General features: G+C 40.1%; 1 protein-coding gene across 1 annotated transcript in view; it reads left to right on the top strand.

Annotated features, from left to right (window-relative positions):
* Positions 1-1,058: 1,058 nt before the first annotated feature.
* The window catches only part of FAF1 (Fas associated factor 1), a 518,332-nt gene continuing 500,762 nt past the window's right edge, over positions 1,059-18,628 (top strand). Inside the window, exon 1 of the mRNA XM_045477316.1 lies at positions 1,059-1,511. Coding sequence (XP_045333272.1) covers positions 1,467-1,511 — 45 coding nt within the window. The 5' untranslated portion in view covers positions 1,059-1,466. The remainder of the gene's footprint in view (positions 1,512-18,628) is intronic.

Here is an 18,628-nt window from a genome sequence, read left to right as displayed (position 1 = left end):
GTTCTAAATGGTGATTTCACTAGTATCTACTTTACAGCACAAAATCAGCAATCTTCACTCTTTCAGGGCTTTATGCATTTTCCAAGGCAAGTCATGCTCTACCATAGTCTAGAAGATGATATTTACTCAAGTCAAACATATCCCACTGTCACTTTTCCTACAGCCATGATGACAGTTACAAATGGTCACACTTCATTACATAGCCTTTGAGTATTCTTGTCTCAAAGCCTGTCAACTTCTGACCATAAACTGAAACTTTTAGTAATCGGTAAGTATTTTAATATAATTTCTTCACTTACGGAATTATTTTAAATTGACTATTCAAAGCTGGACTCAAGGTTTCCCCATTTGTAAGATGTTGCTTCAGGTCCAAAAAATAAATGTTATGCTGTAGGAATAGAAAAGTTTTTATTTCTCATAACTAACAAAAATGCTCATCTTTTTCTTGGGGTCGATAGTCTCACCTTTCTCAGCTTCCATGTTTCCCCCATATCTATCTTGGGAGTCTGGTTACCTCTGTGTTACTGAGAATCTGAGGATGCAGGTGTCAGGGGACTTGGGTTTGAGTGTTACAGTGTGTAAGCAGGTTTTGACAGTGAGGTTGAGCCTAAAAGACTGTATATGAAATTGTATTTTGGTGAGACTTTGTTAGAGAAAATGAAATTTATGAAATGCTGTTTGTAAAACGGGTTGTGAGAGTGTCGAATTGGTTTGTGGGGCTTGATGTGTATTTATGTAACTATGTAACCTCGTAAGGCTCAGAATCTCATCCCCGCCCCAGCCAGCGGGGGGCAGTATCCCGAGGCCTTTGCTTAATTCCAAACCGGAATAACCTGTTGCGGGACTTCAATCTCCCGCAGTTGCTAGTTGGCGTCGCCGCCTGCGGCGCGCGGATCCCCGCCTGGTAGTCGCGCTCCCAGAGCTTGACAGGAAAGCAGTCACGTGGCAGCCGCAAAGCAGTGCTTTGCGACCTCGATGACAGGCAAAATGTGCGACAGCTGTGGCGCCGGCCAACCAGGGGCGGAGGCGGCGGCCAGGGAGGAAGCGGAGGAGGTGGAGGCGGCCGTGGGGTTCGCCCGCCTGCTCGTTCGCCTGGTTTCCCCGCCCCCGCCGGTTTCACGGCCGCTGAAGAGAGCCGGGTGCGCGCTGTCGTAACCTGTCCTCATCCTGGCCAGCGACAGGAAGACCAGACCGGCATCTAGACCAGCCTCCCTGTCAGGACAACTGCGGCGCGGGCTCCAAGGGGCTCAGGCAGGCGGCCCGGGCGCCTGAAGGTTACTGAGTGCATGAGCGCCTAGCCTCCCGCGCTGCCCCGCCCGCCGGCCCGCCGGCCCGCCCGCCGGCTCGCCTGCCAGCCCCTCGGCGCCCGGCGGCGGCGGCGGCGGCGGCGGCGACGGCCGCAGGAGGCGCCGTTTCCCTGCCAGGTGCGCGCTTCGCTCCCGGAGCCGCGGAACTCGGCGGCCGCCATGGCGTCCAACATGGACCGGGAGATGATCCTGGCGGATTTTCAGGTGAAGTATCTGGCCCTGTTCCTCTTCCACCTCCAACTTCGTGGGTTCCTGGTGCCAGAAGGGTTGCCTCTTCTCAGGGTTTGTTTGAGCACTGCAGTGGTGTGTGGTTTGGGCTTTTGTATGGTACGTGGCGCGCGCGCGTGTGGGGTGTGTGTGTGGTACCATCCGGGAACGTGTCGGGGGTGGGGGGAGGTGAACCATCCGGGAACGTGCAATTCATATGCTGGGTTGGGTGTTACATACGGATTTGTAGGGTGAGGGGTGTTAATAATAGTTTCGAGTATGTGTGTGGACTGTGTAATGTTTTCTGTATTATGTAGAGAACAGGTAGAATTTGGGAGTATTCAGTGTGGGGCTTTTAGGTGTGGGGTATTTTGGATCAGGAGTTTTGGGTTGTTACTTGAGAGTGTGCTGTATGGAGTGTGGGTGTGGAGAGCGTGGTGGTGTGGGTGTGGTGTATTGAGGAGAGTAAGAAAAAGGAGAAGGGGGTGGTGGTGAAGGTAATGGTGAGGGTATGGTCTTTTTCAAGGAGAAATAAACATTTGAGACTTTGATGCCATGTTGGAATCTTTGGAGGGTATGAAGATAAGGAGGAGGCAAATAGCATATACCATAGTATCTTTGCAGTGAATTCATAAGCTTAATAAATTACCAATTCATATTTGCGGATTCCCCTCTCCTCCAGATTTGAATTTTTTGGTTGGTGTCTTAATTCCAGGAATAATTTAAAGGATAAGCAAAGGTTATTCCTTTACTTAGCCCAACTGTAGTTACACTAATATATAAGTATCTTAGGGAGGCCCTTTGAAAGTAGAGTTGTACCTCATGAAAGACTTGGAGTTAGAGCTAATATCCTGTGAACGCCATCTTTGCCTTTTGATGTATGATGAAAAAATTATTGTAGTGAGATATTTTTAACCAATCATTTTGGGATTAATTTAGAAACTGTTATGTATAGATAGACTTTTCATTCTATAATACTGTCATCGCACACCATGGTTTAACACTAGCACAGCAGGTGGCATTTTTTCTCAATGAGATTTTGTTGGGTTTCTCTTCTCCCTCTTTCTCTGATTTTTAAAAATTTCCTTATTTTTACAACTTAATATTGTGATAGTCATTTCCAGAGTTTGTTCTTTATCTTACTCGGTTACCAGATTTATTGGGAATATGGATGTATCTGTATTTGATTATACTGTAACTTCCAAACTCAGACAGAAAGAAGTGTTCTGAAAATAAAAGTTGACCACAAGATTTTGGTGTTTTGTATGATTAGCATGGCCTAGGATTTTTTTTTTTTTTTTTGCGTAAGTCTTTTATTTTCTTAATTCTTTTTTTCATTCTCTAGTCTTTTATCTAATGTGGAATATGGTTGTATGAAAAAGGACTCTATTTCTAGGAGTAGTTTATCCTGTTATAAAATTGTTATGTTCTGGGGTGCCTTGGTGGTCCAGTGGATTAGGCGTCCGACTCTTGGTTTCGGCTCAGGTCATGATCTTATGCTTCATAAGATCAACCCCCGTGTGGCCTCTGTGTTGACAGCTTGGAGCCTGCTTGGAATTCTCTGTCTCCCTCTCTCTTTGCCCCTCTGCTGGCTCTCCTCGTCCCCTCTCCCTGCCCCTTGCCTCAGAATAAATAAATAAACATTAAAAAAATAAAATTGGCATATTCTGGTAAGAATGGATTTAGACAATTTAGAGTAGTGTACCTCATTAAAAGCTTTAAGGTAAGTGTAACTTTGTTGAGATTTCACCAAACTTTTTATACTTCCTGTGACAACTTGTAGCTGCTTGTTCTCTCATTATTTATGACAGTTATTGTGCTTACTATGAACCTTATATTGGCCCAAAATAGGAAATTTAGGATTCTTGTACTCAGAGTAAGATTTTCTGACAAGGATTTGGGGTTTAATTTTGATCACATTAGTATATTCTACTAAGTTTTTCTCTTCAAACCAGTGGCACTGATGTGAACAGTTGTTTACAAAATGTGAAAAAGCTATGGCATTCTCATGTTTGCCAAATGATGAAGGTTTCTTTTATATTGTCAAGTAGGTAGGAACATTATTGGTAGAATAAAAAATTACTTAGAAACTATATACATATTGAGCACATTAGCCTTTTGTGTTTTTAGGAACCTCATATTCTTCTCACAAATGATGATTCCAGATCAGTTTGCTTTTGTGGACTTAGCTTTAAGATCAATTATTCTTCCTTTTTTTTTTATATTACATAAACTTTTCATAGGATTAACTTTAAAAAATTAGCATTGATCCAGTTATCAGAAACTGGGTAATTTTAAAGATTGCAGTTCAAGTCTTGGAGTGTAGACATTTGGAAGATGCTGGATTCTTCTGTAACTGTGCAAATCAATTTCTCCACCCAAAAGTGAACATATGACCATGAAATTAATAGTAACTTAGCTCAATGCTGCCTTTGTAGAAAGGGACATGATTTTTTAAAAAAATGTTTATTTAGAGAGCAGCACATGTACCTGAGTGTCTGGGACATGAGAGAGAGGGAGAGAAAGAATATCAAGCAGTCTCTAATGCTGTCAGCGCAGAGCCCAACATGGCTTGATCCTAGAACCATTAGCTCCAAAATCAAGAGTTGGGCACTTAATGGACTGAGCCACCCAGGTGCCCCCTCAGGTGTACTCCTTAATCCCCATTACCTATTTAACCCATCCTCCTTACTGGCAACCATCAGCCTGTTTTCTATAGTTCAATGTCTTCTAATTGGTTTGCCCCCCTTTTTCTCCTTTTTTGAGAAAGGTACAGGATTTTCATTTACTTTTTAACTTTTATTTATTTATTTTATTTTATTTTATTTTATTTTATTTTATTTATTTTTTTAATTTTTTTTTTCAACGTTTATTTATTTTTGGGACAGAGAGAGACAGAGCATGAACGGGGGAGGGGCAGAGAGAGAGGGAGACACAGAATCGGAAACAGGCTCCAGGCTCTGAGCCATCAGCCCAGAGCTCGACGCGGGGCTTGAACTCACGGACCGCGAGATCGTGACCTGGCTGAAGTCGGACGCTTAACCGACTGCGCCACCCAGGCGCCCCTATTTATTTTATTTTAGAGAGAGCAGGGGAGAGGGGCAGAGGGAGAGAGAGAGAGAATCTCAAGTAGGGGGAGGCTCGATCCCATGACCGTGGGATCATGATCTCAGCTGAGACCAAGAGTTGGACGCTCAACCAACTGAGCCACCCAGGTACCCCTCAATTAAAAATGTTTAAAAATTGTGGTGAAATACACATAACATAAAATTTGCCATCTTAATTTGCCACTTTAAGTGTCCAGTTCAGTGGCATCAAATATATTCACATTGTTGTGCAACCATCACCACCATCCATCTCCAGAAATCTTTTTATCTTGCAAAACTGTGACATTAACCATTAAACAGTAACTTCCCATTTTTTTTGAACTCCATCCCCTGGCAACCACCATTCTATTTTCTGTCTATGAATGTGAGTTTTCTAGGTACCTAATAAGTGGAATCTTGCAGTATTTATCCTTTTGCAGCTGGCTTATTTTACTTAGCATGAGGTTTCCAGTGTTCATCCAGTTAGTAGTAAGTGTCAGAATTCCCTTCATTTTTAAAAAGGCTGACTACTGTTCCACTGTATGTATATACAATAGTCCTCCATCATCTGTGGTTTTGCTTTCCATGGTTTCACTTACCCTTGGTCAGCTGTTGTCTGGAAGTAGATGATCCTCCTGATGTATAATCAGAAGGTCAGTAGTAGCCTAATACGACACACAATGCCTGGGTCATTTACCTCACTTTATCTCATCATGTAGGCATTTTTTCATATCACATCATCAAGAAGGGTGAGTACAGTAAGATTTTGAGAGACCACATTCAGATAACTTTCATTACAGTATACAGTATTGCTAAGATTATTCTGTTATAGTTATTAATCTCTTACTGTGCTGAATTTATAAATTAAACTTTCTCATAGGTATGTATGTATAGGAAAAAACATACAGGGTTTAGTACTGTCTTTGGTTTCATGCATCCATTGGGAGTCCTTGGGACATAACCCTTGTGGATTATGGGGGACTGCTGAACCATATTTTGTTTACCGATTTATTTGTCAATGGACACTTTTTCCCCCATGTTTTGACTATTGTGAATCATTAGTGCTGTTGTGAACATGGGTGTACAATTATTTGTTTGACTCCTTCCTTTCTATTCCCATAGGTATATATCCAGAAGTAGAATTACTGGATCATATGGCATTTCTATTTCTAATTTTTTTTTGAGGAACTGCCATACTGTTATCCATAGTGGCTCACCACCAAAAGCTTGAATGGAGAGAATGGCAGTATCATGTTTAATGAATTATTTGTAAATTCAACTCTGGGCAAGTGAGTTTAGAATTTGGAATAGTCCAAAAAAAAAAAAAATCCATTTTAAATGTAAATAGTGTTAGCATGGTATGATACTGGTAAAGGAATGAATAGAGTAGTACACCTACAGTTTTGGCTGGCTAGAGCTAGGAGGAGATGTAGAGGAATTTCCTGGGTTTAAAAACAGGCAGGCATTGATAAATGAGGACAGTTTTCTTTTCTTCCTTAATGTCTTTTTTATAACAAAGAGATGCATTCAGGTGAAAATTCCAGATCTTGTTCTTTTTGTAATTGTAGAATTCTTTGCCTTTTTTTTTTTTTTAAAGGTTGAGGTGTAGAGCAAATATCATTTGCTCAAACAAACTTTTGAGATATATTTGGTTTACTTGCAGATGTGAAAAGAGCTATCCAAATAGAATTGCTGTTGCTATCAAATAATTTTAGTAATGTTAGTTATGTTTTATTTTAGGTCTATCTGAACAAAAAAAATTTTCCCTTTCCCGCTTAACCTTTTAATTAATGCAATGCTAATTTCTTTTTCCTCTAAGATACATTTTTATAACAATTTTGGGGGGGGGGACAAAACGGGTGCTATAGCTACTTAGGTTAGTGTCACATGTTGATTTCATATATTTTTCTACTTATATTTTTCTGTTACTGTCTAATACAGAGATGTAGATTATAGCTTCACTCAAGTCAAGGAAAAAAAAGGAACAACTTTCATAATAGTAATATATTTTTTTAAGGAAACAAATCTTATCAGGATGCCTGGGTGGCTTAGTCCATTAAGTGTCTGATTCTTGATTTCTGCTCAAGTCATGATCTCACAGTTTGTGAGATTGGGTCCCACATGGGGCTCTGCGCTGATAGCATAGAGCCTACCTGGGATTCTCCTCCCTTTCCCCCCCTCCCCCCCCACTCATGCATGCTGATGCTCGCTCTCAAAATAAATAAACATAAAAAAGAAAGCAAAACCTTATCTGCCATGCTAAGAAAATATGTTTTTTGAACCTAGTTCCAGTGGTCACAGAGTGAGTCTGTTTCTTCTCTAATTTGGCTTTGATTTTGATGTTACTTTCAGTTGTTTCCTGGATGACATAGTTGTGCTTTTATTTTCCTCTCCTGGTCTTTCAAACTAGTGAGACCTTTGCTGCCTAAATTGCTTTATGCGTTTTCATACTGGACTGTCACTATGGACTTTTACATTTTTATTTGTCAGCTTCTCTTGGTAGCATGAACTCTTCCATGACACTATCAGTAAGTCACTTGAAATTAGTTTCTGCCCCTTCATAACATTTTTTCCTTTTAAATGAAGCTGTGAATCTTCTACAAAAGGAGATGCCAGACTGTGCAAGTAGAAATGGTATTAATCCACATGGATAGGTGTCCTTTGTGATGTTGTGGATTAGGGACCAAACTATGTATTGGTGGAACATCATATGTATTTCCTGGGAGGTTGCCTTAGGCAGGAGATTGAGTACTGTGGCAGAAAGTAGTCTTGTTATTGTCCTTTCTTTCTTTTCTCCACTATCCTCTTTATTCATTAGAGAGAGAAAGCATGTTGTGTTTGTGTTTGGATTGTTGGTCATTGGGAAAATAAGGTTTTGGCATGTAGAATAAAGTTTAGTAGTTAAGAGCATGGACTCTGAGGTCAGATTGTTTGGATTTAAATCACAGCTCTGCAACTCACTTATCTTGTGATCTTTGACTAATCACTTCACACTTCTGCCTCAGTTTCCTCATATGAAAACTGAGTTAATGCTTGTAAAGTGATTAGAATAGATGTCTAGTGTGGAAAGAGTTCATTAAGTTTTAGTTGTTACTTTCATTTTATTTTTAAATTTTTATTTATTTATTTTGAGAGAGAGAAGAAAGAGCATGCATGGGGGAGGAGCAGAGAGAGGGGAGAGAGAATCTCAGGCAGGCTCCACGGGCATTGAGTCCAATGCAGGGCTTGATCTCACAACTGTGAGATCGTGACCTGAGCCGAAATCAAGAGTCAGATCCTTAACTGACTGAGACACCCAAGTGCCTTGTTATTTTCATTTTTGACAATTTTAAAGTATATGCTTATTCTCTGCAGGAGACTTCAGAGATCATCTATTTCCAGCTTCTCATTTTTCCTTTTGTGGAAATTGAGATCAGAAAAAGGAAGTGACTTGTCCAAGTTCATGGGTTGGTTTGAAATAAAGGTTTTGTCCAGGTGCACATTAGAGTGTTTATTTTCTAGCTTAATGTGTCACATGGCTTGGAGTTCTGGAGGAAAACAAGACCCACCATTCAGAAATTTCTTCAAATGATAAAATTTACATACAAAATGAATTAATAGTATCTGGCATATAATAGACATGCCAGAAGGGCGGAAGTGAGGGTGGGTCTGGCACTTTGGTTGTTCCTAGACTAGCACTCATTCCAGTCTAGGGCCATGCCTCTAAGTTTACAGGTGGTCAGAAGCCATGGAATAAAAAGCCTTTAGATTTGTTGAGTGGGGTTGGGTTGATGCCTGTTGTTTTCCAGACTGGGTTTATGAACTTTGTAGATCAGGGGTCAGGAAACTATAGCCTGTAAGTTGGCTGCCTGTTTTTATACATAAAGATTTATTGGAATACAGCCATAGCTATTCACTTATTGTTTGTGACTGCTTTCTTGCTGCAGTGACAGAGGTGACTAGTTGAGTCAGACATTATGGCCCACAGGCCTAAAATATTTACTATTCGGACCTTTAAGAAAAAGTTATTTCACTCCCCTCCTCCCACCGTGAAATCAATACTATTCTTGCCAGGTTTTAGTAACTGCAAAGTGCTAGAATATTTGAATGCTTCACAAACAGCATTATATGGTTATATACCTCTGTAGGAAGCATTTGTTAGAACATTGCACTTAGGCAGACTAGAGCTCTAGTTTATTGCTGTTTATTTTGTTGTTGTTGTTGTCGTTTGTTGTTGTTTGGGCTCTGATTCTCTGAACAAGTCATTTATCCTTTCTCGGTTTGAGTTACTCAGTCTATGAAATGAAGATTTGTCTAGAGCAATATCTACCTGAAAACAGGACTGGACTAGATTAGGTATTCATATAGAGTCAGGACAATCAGTTGCCAGCAGCTGGGGTTGAAGACATTCAGTTATAATTTAGGTAATTGATCTGGATTAGGGATCAGCAAACTATATCCTGAGTGCCAAACTACCACCTGATTTTTGTCAATAAAGTTTTATTGAAAGGCTGTCATGCATATCTGTGTACATATTGTCTCTGGCCACTTTTGCCCTCAATAGCAAAGTTGAATAGTTGATTGCTTGGCCTGCAAAGCCTAAAATATTAACCCTGCCCCTTACAGGAAAGTTTGCTGATCCTTATCTAGATTAGTGGTGTTCAGTTGTGGATAATTTCCCCACAGGGGACACTAGGCTATGTCTAGAGACATTTCTGATTGTCACATCTAGGGGGTGCTCCTGGCATTTAGTGGGTAGAGGCCAGGAATGCTGCTAGTCATTCTGCACAAGACATCCCTTCACAATGAAGAATTATCCACCTTAAAATGTCTTTAGTGCTGAAAAACCCTGATCTAAATCATTGATTCTCAGACTTTGAATTTGCATAAGAATAACCTGGAAGGCTTGTTAAACCTTAGGTTGTTGGATCCCACCCCAAGTTTCTGATTGAGTGCATTCTAGGTAGGGCTTGAAAATTTGTGTTTCAGTCAGGTTCCCAGGTTATGTTGATGATCCAAGATCTACACTTGGGAACAACTGATCTAGATGACTTTAGAAGTTACATCCATTCTTGGGACTTTTTTGATTTTGTTGTCTTAAGTACTGTTGCATTTTTATGGCATAGGAAAATTGAGTATTTTATATATATTTGATGCTCACAGTAGAATGTGTTTTATGGCTTCATATCCTCCCCACCCACCCCCCGCAAGTGAGCTCTGCATCCACTGTGGGGATGATCTCATGACCCTGAGATTAAGAGTTGCATGCTCCACCAACTGAGCCAGGTGCCCCAAAGCTCCGTGCCTTTATACCCTTATTTTTTGTGGCCCTTTGGAAAACTTCTATTTATCTCTTAAAACCTATTGGCTGCCTTGTACTTATAACATCAATACCCTCTACCCAGTTTTAGGGTTAATCATTTTGTCTTACATATGTTGTATATCTTTTGTATGTTTCTCTTCTTTTGAGTCTTATGCCAGATTGTTGGTAATCACTTGTTTTTTTCTGCTACTGTCAGCTCTTTGAACAACCGCCTTGGTCTTAACCGTCTTTTCCTACAATATCTATAAGAGGCACTCAGTGAATATATTTTGAAGGAATATTATGAATGTTAGCTGTTATGGTACAAATAGAGTAGAATTGTAAGTTTGTATGTATAGTTGAGCCTTGAACAATGCAGGGTTTTGGGGCACCAACCTGCCATGCAGTTGAAAATCCACGTGTAATTTTGACTCCCCCCAAATTTAATTGCTAATAGCCTTTAAACTGGAAGCCTTATTGATAATATAAACGGTTAACACATTTTATATGTTCTATGTATTATATGTTGTATTTTTACGATAAAGCAAGCTAGAGAAGATGTTATTAGGAAAATCATAAGGAAGAGAAAATACACAGTACTGTACTGGATTGAAAAAAAAAATCCAGGTATAAGTGGACCCATATAGTTAAAACACGTGGTTTTCAAGGGTCAGCTGTATTTTTAAGTATCTACCATTTTTTTTTTTTTTTTAATTTTTTTTTTTTTTTTTCAACGTTTATTTATTTTTGGGACAGAGAGAGACAGAGCATGAACGGGGGAGGGGCAGAGAGAGAGGGAGACACAGAATCGGAAACAGGCTCCAGGCTCTGAGCCATCAGCCCAGAGCCCGACGCGGGGCTCGAACTCACGGACCGCGAGATCGTGACCTGGCTGAAGCCGGACGCTTAACCGACTGCGCCACCCAGGCGCCCCAGTATCTACCATTTATTGACATGATTTTGAATAATAAAATTTGTCATTGAGAGAATGAAAATCAGCCTATTTTATCGAATTGAGGATTATAACTTTAAAGTGACCCATTTATAGAGAAATACAAAGCATCTCCCTTCTGGTGCTTTCTCCTTTTTATAGAGGGCTCAGTAAGGTAATGTGGCAAAATATAGGGCTTGAGGTCAATAACTTCTGGAAATTTGAATGCTGTTATTGAACTATGTGTCAGTCACTCTTTTTTTTTTTTTTTTTTTTTAAGATATTTTTTTTTTTTCTTTTTAAGTAATTTCTATACCCAGTGTAGGGCTTGAACTCATGGCCTGGAGATCAAGAGTTGCATGCTCCACCGACTGAGCCAGCCAGGTGCCCCAATCACTCTTCTTCATTATGGTTTCACTTTCAAACTGTTTTTTAAGGCAGAGATTTAAATTTCAAATCAAAATTGTTGACCCTTTTAAATCATTAGTCATTGGCTTTAAGGTGAGTTTGAGATAATTTCAAGAAGCAGTTTGGTGACATTAACAGAATAATTGTAGCTGTCTTATTTGTGGTTATAGAGGAATAATTGAGGTAGGAAGGATGAGATGTCAAGTTGTGGTAAAGAAAAGCAGAAAATTTTTTTTCAGGTTTTGTGCACCTTAGTGGTTTTAGAGTTAGGTTTAAGCCACCTGTTTTTTTTCTGCCTGTAGTTACCCTGGTTCCCTGGACTCTAATGATTGAGCTGTAGTAGTAGTAGTATAATGTTAATGAGAGGAAAGCTTTGTTTCTTGTGCCCTTCTGGCTCCCTGCCTTCTTTCTCCCAAGGGAAAAGTAGTGGTTGAACTTATGTTTATTTTTTATTTTTTATTAGTTTTTAAAAATTCTAAATGTTTATTTATTTTTGAGAGAGCATGAATGGGGGAGGGGCAGAGAGAGAGGGAGACACAGAATCCAAAGCAGGTTCCAGGCTCTGAGCTGTCAGCACAGACCCCAATGAGGGGCTTGAACTCAGCAACTGTGAGATCATGACTTGAGTTGAAGTCAGATGCTTAGCCAGCTGAGCCATCCACCCAGGCGCCCTGAACTTGTGTTTTTAAATATAATTTTAGGAGGAGGCCTGACTGGATTGGTCAGTAGAGCACGTGACTCTTGACCTCAGGAGTTTGAGCCCCATGTTGGGTGTGGAGCATACTTAAAAAAAATTATTTTTAATTTAGTTTATTTTATTATAAATTTGTAATTTACATATATATACACATACATACATATATATATGTGTATATATATATACACGTACATATATACATATATATATATATATACACACATATGTATATAAAATCTTAGTTATATCCTTTGGCATGTAATAAAAGTGAGGTGGAGACACAATTGAACATTCTTATTTTAGGTTTAATGGGGGAGGAATAAGAACATTAGTATTTAGATGTTTGTTGCTTTGTATGTACCAGATACTGTGCTAGGCTCTTAATAGCTAAATTCTACGGTGGCCTTTTTGGGATCCACTGATACAATTCTCCATGATTTCTGTATGTCTTGTGATCAGAGACATTGACTGCTTTTGTTTCTGCTCTTTTCAAAGATGTTTGTATAGTGAGCTACCTTGGAAGATAGAGATAGTGTCTCCCTCTGGAGTAAAGGGTAGGCATGTATACCCTTTGCATTTTGAAAGGTTTGGGTTGTCTAGGCTCTGAGTTCCTCCTCTAGTGCAATCTATTGCGTGTGCAGGTATGAGTTGGCCTACTTTGTGTTGCACTGTGGGAAGTGGGCCTGGGACTGCCTAAGAAAATGGCGATATTCTGGCTATGAATATTGTCATGAGTCATAAAGTTCATTGTCTCCAACCCAGGAGTCTAGGTCTTCTGCCCGCATCAATGAAATTGTCAGGGTAACTTGTTAGCTTGCAAGTAGGGTAAAAAATACCAGATCTTTCACTGTTCTGACAGTTTTGGCAACAAGGATGGTATATCGACAGACACATGGCTTTCTGGAAGAGGAAGGGTGAGGGCCTCATGGGCTGGTTAACAGAATTTGAGAGAAGTCTATGGGAATTGGTGTTGAACATGTTGTCCAAATTGTTAAGTGGTTCTCTACTTTATTGCCTGTTAATGAGGAAGAATTAGGGAGGTAGTTGCAGGCTGAGCACCAGGAAGTAGGATCAAAGACAGCTGTCTGAACGTTCTGGTTGTTGCTAACTCTTAACCACCCTCAGGTATATTCTTTGGTGGAGGGAATTTTTTTCACTAGTCTATTAGATTCAGAGTCAGACTCCCCCCACTCCCCACAATGTAACCACTAGTACTAAGATTTGTCCTGGCTGGGCAGAAGTTTCTGCCTCCTTTTAGACAACATTTATAGACCTGTGTACACCTATACTTGAATGTGAAAGGAGACAAATTTGCAACTTCTATGGGCACAAAGCAAAGTTGTTAGAATTTTCACTGGTTTGTTTGAGAGATGAGAGGATGGGGGTGCATAATGTCTTATGGCTCAGCCTTTCCTTTGCAGGAATCTTTATTCCCCACTTCACTGTCTAAGGCAAAGCCACCTCCTCAGTGGGGTCCTCAATTCATAGAGGTTTCCTTAAACCTAGGCCTAGTTTACCAGTGGTTCAGCCAAGCTGAAACTCGTTGTGTCTGCTTGTTTCCTGGGGCTGTTCAGCCTCTGTACCAGCTATGCAGATTGATAGTGGATGTGATTGTTCAGTGGATAGGGCTCAAGGCTGTTCTTTTTTTTAATTTTAATTTTTTAATTTTAGAGAGCGTGAGTTGGGGAGAGGGACACACACACACACGCGCACACACACACACACACATACACACACACACAGAGAGAGAGAGAGAGAGAGAGAGAGAGAGAGAGAAAATCTTAAGCAGGCTCCATGCTCAGTGTGGAGTCTGATGCGGGGATCATAACCTGAGCGAAACCAAGATGCTCAACTGATTGAACCACCCAGGTGCCCCAAGGCTGTTTTTATAGCTCTGGCCAGTACTTTCCTTCATGAAACTTGTATTTCTCCTGCCCCTTTGGCCTATTGCCAATGGTCTAGCTATTTGGTCTGCCACTTGGAAACTATAGACTGGCAGATTAAAGACAGCTCTCTTTGAAGCTGTGAACTATGGAAACAAATTATAGCTGCTGATCAAACTGTCTGGATCACTCATGTAGATGCCCACAATAAGGGCCTGTTCTCTAATGAAGCCCACTGGAATCAAGCTTCTGATTGAGACTGCACTGCCCAGAGCCATCATTGTTGTCTGGATCCACCCATCATATTAGATGTGATAACGCATCAGCTATCATAAACTGGGTGTAGACTTAAGGACTGTGTATTTCTGATGCAGAGAGTAGCATTGCATACTATACTTGTGACTTCTGCCAAAAATTGACCTACTTGTCACATAATAAAAGAAGCCACATTTCATGGAATGTGGCTCCTGCTTGTTTTTGGCAGATTTAATACATTGGAACTTTGACCTCCCACTCAGAAGTATCAGTGCTGCTTCACTGCTGTTGATACTTTTTCTGGTTATGGTGTTGTTGTTCTAGTCCAATTGGCTGACTGGCCACACAATTTTGGCTTGTGAAACTAATATGTGTTATGCTTTTGGGCTTTCTGGGCCATTTGCAGTTGACAGTGGTGTATTTTTTTATCTCAGAAGCCCCTCAACAGTGAGCTTGATAGTCAAGATATTTAAGGGACCTTTCATGCTCCCTACCATCCACAGGCATCTGGTATGTGGATAAATGTTGAAGACTGAAACATCTTTTTACTTACTAAGTCAGTTAAGCCAGTGAATACAGCAATGCCCAGAAAGGGATCATCTCAACTTGGGTCACTTCATGGGTAATGATCGGGGTGGAAGGGGTGAGAGGTTATATAGTCCTGTTTTGAAAATTCACGTTCTATCCTATTTCTGGGCAAGGAGCTTCTTTTTTTCTCCTAGCTGCAGTGCAGTGCCAGCTTGTCGGTATACCTTTTATATGGCAGCTTGCCAAAAGGTGGTGTCCTGAGGGATTCAAACTTAATTCTTGTTCACCACCTGGATTTTCATGTTGGGTTGACATGGAACCCATGCAACCCATGCTGGTTGACATGGTCCTAGATCATAAGGATAATGACTACTGGTTGAGTACCCTGCTTGCTGAGTTCCCCTACAGTGGTCCATGTGGGTCAGTAGAGACCGTAAATGGGTTTCTATAGGTTTAATAAAAATTCCCTTGACTGTTTCATACCTGACATTTCTAGGGGGAAGGCCTGAGTATGAGTAGGAGATGATTGGAAAAAAGATGAAATTATAGCTACTGGAGTGGAACATACTGATTTTGTGGCAGTGGAGGGAAAACAACAATCTTGACACCCAGGGAAGGAACGCCTTAGACTCCAGAAGCTTTGGGGAAGGGAGACACCTTCAGAACCACACTTAAAGCTTTCCTTATGAAGGAAAATGTCCTGGTGCAGCTCTTCCAAACTTTTGCAGGCACATTAAATTTAATTGACTGCTGAGTGTGCCATCCTCCATTAGACTGCTCAGCTCTGATCACCATTTGATGGCCATTCTCTTTAATCTTTCTGAAAAATCTATCGGAAAAAGCAAGGGTTGCCCCAGCTCCTATACCTTCCATGCACAACACCTGTCAGTACCACCTCATGTCTACCCACTCCCATTCCATAGCCTTCTCTCAGAGATTCTATGGGGCAGATTACTGGTGGCCTGGATAATTGGGACAGTTTGGATTGACTGCTCTCATTCAGTCCTTTCAAAAACAAGGACTAGACTCAGTTGTTCAAACTGAATTTGGGAACTCTAGGCCTGACACCTGGCTGGGAGGCCACGTTGGGACACAGGTTGACTGTGTCTCTCAGACTAATGTAGGTCCCATTTGGAAGGACCCAATAATTGTAAACAACCCACGTTTTCTAGGTATACTATATCTGCCCTCAGGATCTTATTTCTTGTGTGGAAGCCAGGCATTAACATACCTCCCCCCTAAAAATATGGACTCTTGCACCTTTGAGTGTTTAACAGAATACCACCAGTAGATCTTATAGCCTTCAGTTAACTATGGAGATCTCTCTAAAATGACACTATCCTTATTTTCTTGGGGAAGCTTCCCAGAGTCATAACCAGTTTGTTATTTATGCACATCCTGTAGACAGTTATCTCTATGAGGGAATTTATTCAATTAGAATTGGTGGTTCAGAATTTGTTCCTGACTTTTTAGCTGACATAATCAGTGACATACCCTGGCCCTGGAAAGCATTCAGATTAGCCTCAACTCACCAGCATTGTTATGGATGATAAAATTGCCCTAGACTTCTTCCTTGTAGGCTGAAGCAGAGTCTGTATAATTGTTAATACATTCTCTTGTTCCTGGATTAATGCCTTGGGCCAAGTGGAAAAGTTCATACAGAACTTTGGGGACAGAACTGCCAGACTTTCTGAGGTAGACCCTGATGTTTTATGGGATTTCTTCAACTTATTCTCAGAGTCCTTATTTAGGACTTGGAGAAACATGGTTGAAATCAATTCTGAAGGTTAATCTTACCCTGCTGCCTGTTGATAGCTACTTTAATTAAATGCTGTATGAAACAGATTGAATGGATTTAGTCCCAGCCCTTTGTCAGTCAGAATAATCAGAGTAGCGGTTAGAATCATATACTCATGAGAAACTTTGTCAGCAGCCAAGATAGTTAGAAGTGAGAGAGACAAGTCTCTGTGCCTCATATTTCGGCACGTCTTATGAATAGAGACAGATTGTTCCAAACTGTCTTTTCAGGGGTATTGTATTGTGACCAGCTTAGATAATGTCTCCTTCTGGACCAAAGGGCAGGTTTGCTTACAGCTTGGGAGATAAAGATACTTTCTCCCTCCAAAGCAAAGGTGTCCATGCTCACTGTCTATTATAAAAGATTCCCTAAGCTCAGGGTTCCTCTCCTCTACTGCATGTGCAGCTGTCACCTGGCCCACTCTGTATCACCATGTGAGAAATGGGTCTTGGGAACCCATGTAAGAAAATGCTGATACTCTGGCTACTGTTATTATTGTGAGTAATAAAGTACTTTATTCTTGATCTAGGAGTCTTGTGTCTTCCTCTAGCGTCTTTGAAATTGTAACATGCTAAATTGTTGGTTTGCAAGTGAGTAAAATATTAGATCCTTCACAGTTCTTACCACCCTGTAAACTAGGCAGTCCTTCATTGTACAGATTGATTTTTAGAGATGGTAATTATAATAACTACTACTAACGTTTACTCAGCATTACTTTGGCCGATGTGATAAGTGTTTTTTTTTTTTTTTAATTTTTTTTTTTCAACGTTTATTTATTTTTGGGACAGAGAGAGACAGAGCATGAACGGGGGAGGGGCAGAGAGAGAGGGAGACACAGAATCGGAAACAGGCTCCAGGCTCTGAGCCATCAGCCCAGAGCCTGATGCGGGGCTCGAACTCACAGACCGCGAGATCGTGACCTGGCTGAAGTCGGACGCTTAACCGACTGCGCCACCCAGGCGCCCCTGTGATAAGTGTTTTATCTGCATTATCCAATCTAATTGGTATATACCTTTCAATTTGTGATAGCCGTCATTACTATTCCCATTTTAAAGATGAGAAAGTGGAGGCGTAAGGAGGTTAAGTAATTATCTAATGACAGGTAGTCATAACAAGGCTGTGTTTGGGACTCAGGTATGTTCTACTCCAAAGTCAAGTCTGTGATTCGTATATGCACATTTCTCAAATGGGTATGCTAGGAAGTACTCAAAGCTACAGAATAAATATCAATGTCTTCTTCTAGGACCAATTTACTAGAATAATTTATAAATATGTGTTTTTTAAAAATTAAAAACAGTTACTATGAAGTAAATATGAAATTTACTATGAAGTAAATATGAAATTTGCACGAATTTTAAATTGAAAATGAAATTTCAAAGAAATTGTAAGGATGTGACTTGTTTTTCTTTGGGTTGTCTCCTCCTCTCCCGTGTTTCCTTTCCTCTATCATTGTGACTACAACAGTGGAAAAAATTAGTAAGTGCTGCACTTTACAAGCTTGCCTTTAAAAAAAAACAAACAAAGCTACATCCAGTTATTTTTTGATTCCTTCATCCTTTTGTAGCTTTGTGAAACACAAAAAGAAAATGAAGTTTTTCTGCTGTCCCTGGATTTACTGAGACTAATAGAGTGATCAAAAGATGAAAAACTGGGTTTAATTTAATTGACTTCTATTTTGAAGCTGTATGTGGCAGTAGTTGCTATTAGGATTATTTAGGTACTATTAGGATTGCTGTTAGGTTGCTGTTATGATTACTTTAGCAAGAGATTATCCTTTTTCTGCTTTTTTTCTTTTTTTTTCTTGTAAACTTCACTTTTACATTTACCAGTGTCTGTATTGTGTTGGTATGTGTCTGTATTTGTGCTGTCTATATATAAAATGCATAGTATACATAATAAAAATGTAAAAATATATTTTGGCTTCACTTTTCTGGGAGTACTATCAGTTATGGGTATTTCCTAAGGTTCCAGTAGTGGGACTTGAAACAAAGATAATGATGTTGAGGCAAAAATAATAGAATTGATTCCAGCCAGGGCAGGCTGGCTCCAGGTTGAAACACAAGAACTTTGTTTTATCTTTTTATTTTATTATTTTTTATTTTAAATTCCAGTATACATAATCAAGAACTTTGTTTTATACTACATTTTTGTTGACTAACTTGGACTTCAGTAAACAAACAAAAAATAAAGTACATTGTATTTTAGAAGAGGAAAGCATTATTTAGTGATTACTTTGGAATAAAGTAG

The sequence above is a fragment of the Leopardus geoffroyi genome, chromosome C1 (assembly GCF_018350155.1).
Source record: "Leopardus geoffroyi isolate Oge1 chromosome C1, O.geoffroyi_Oge1_pat1.0, whole genome shotgun sequence".
In the NCBI taxonomy this organism is placed as follows: Eukaryota; Metazoa; Chordata; class Mammalia; order Carnivora; family Felidae; genus Leopardus; species Leopardus geoffroyi.
Note: the sequence above shows the minus strand (reverse complement) of the source record. Positions and strands in the feature narration are given on the sequence as shown.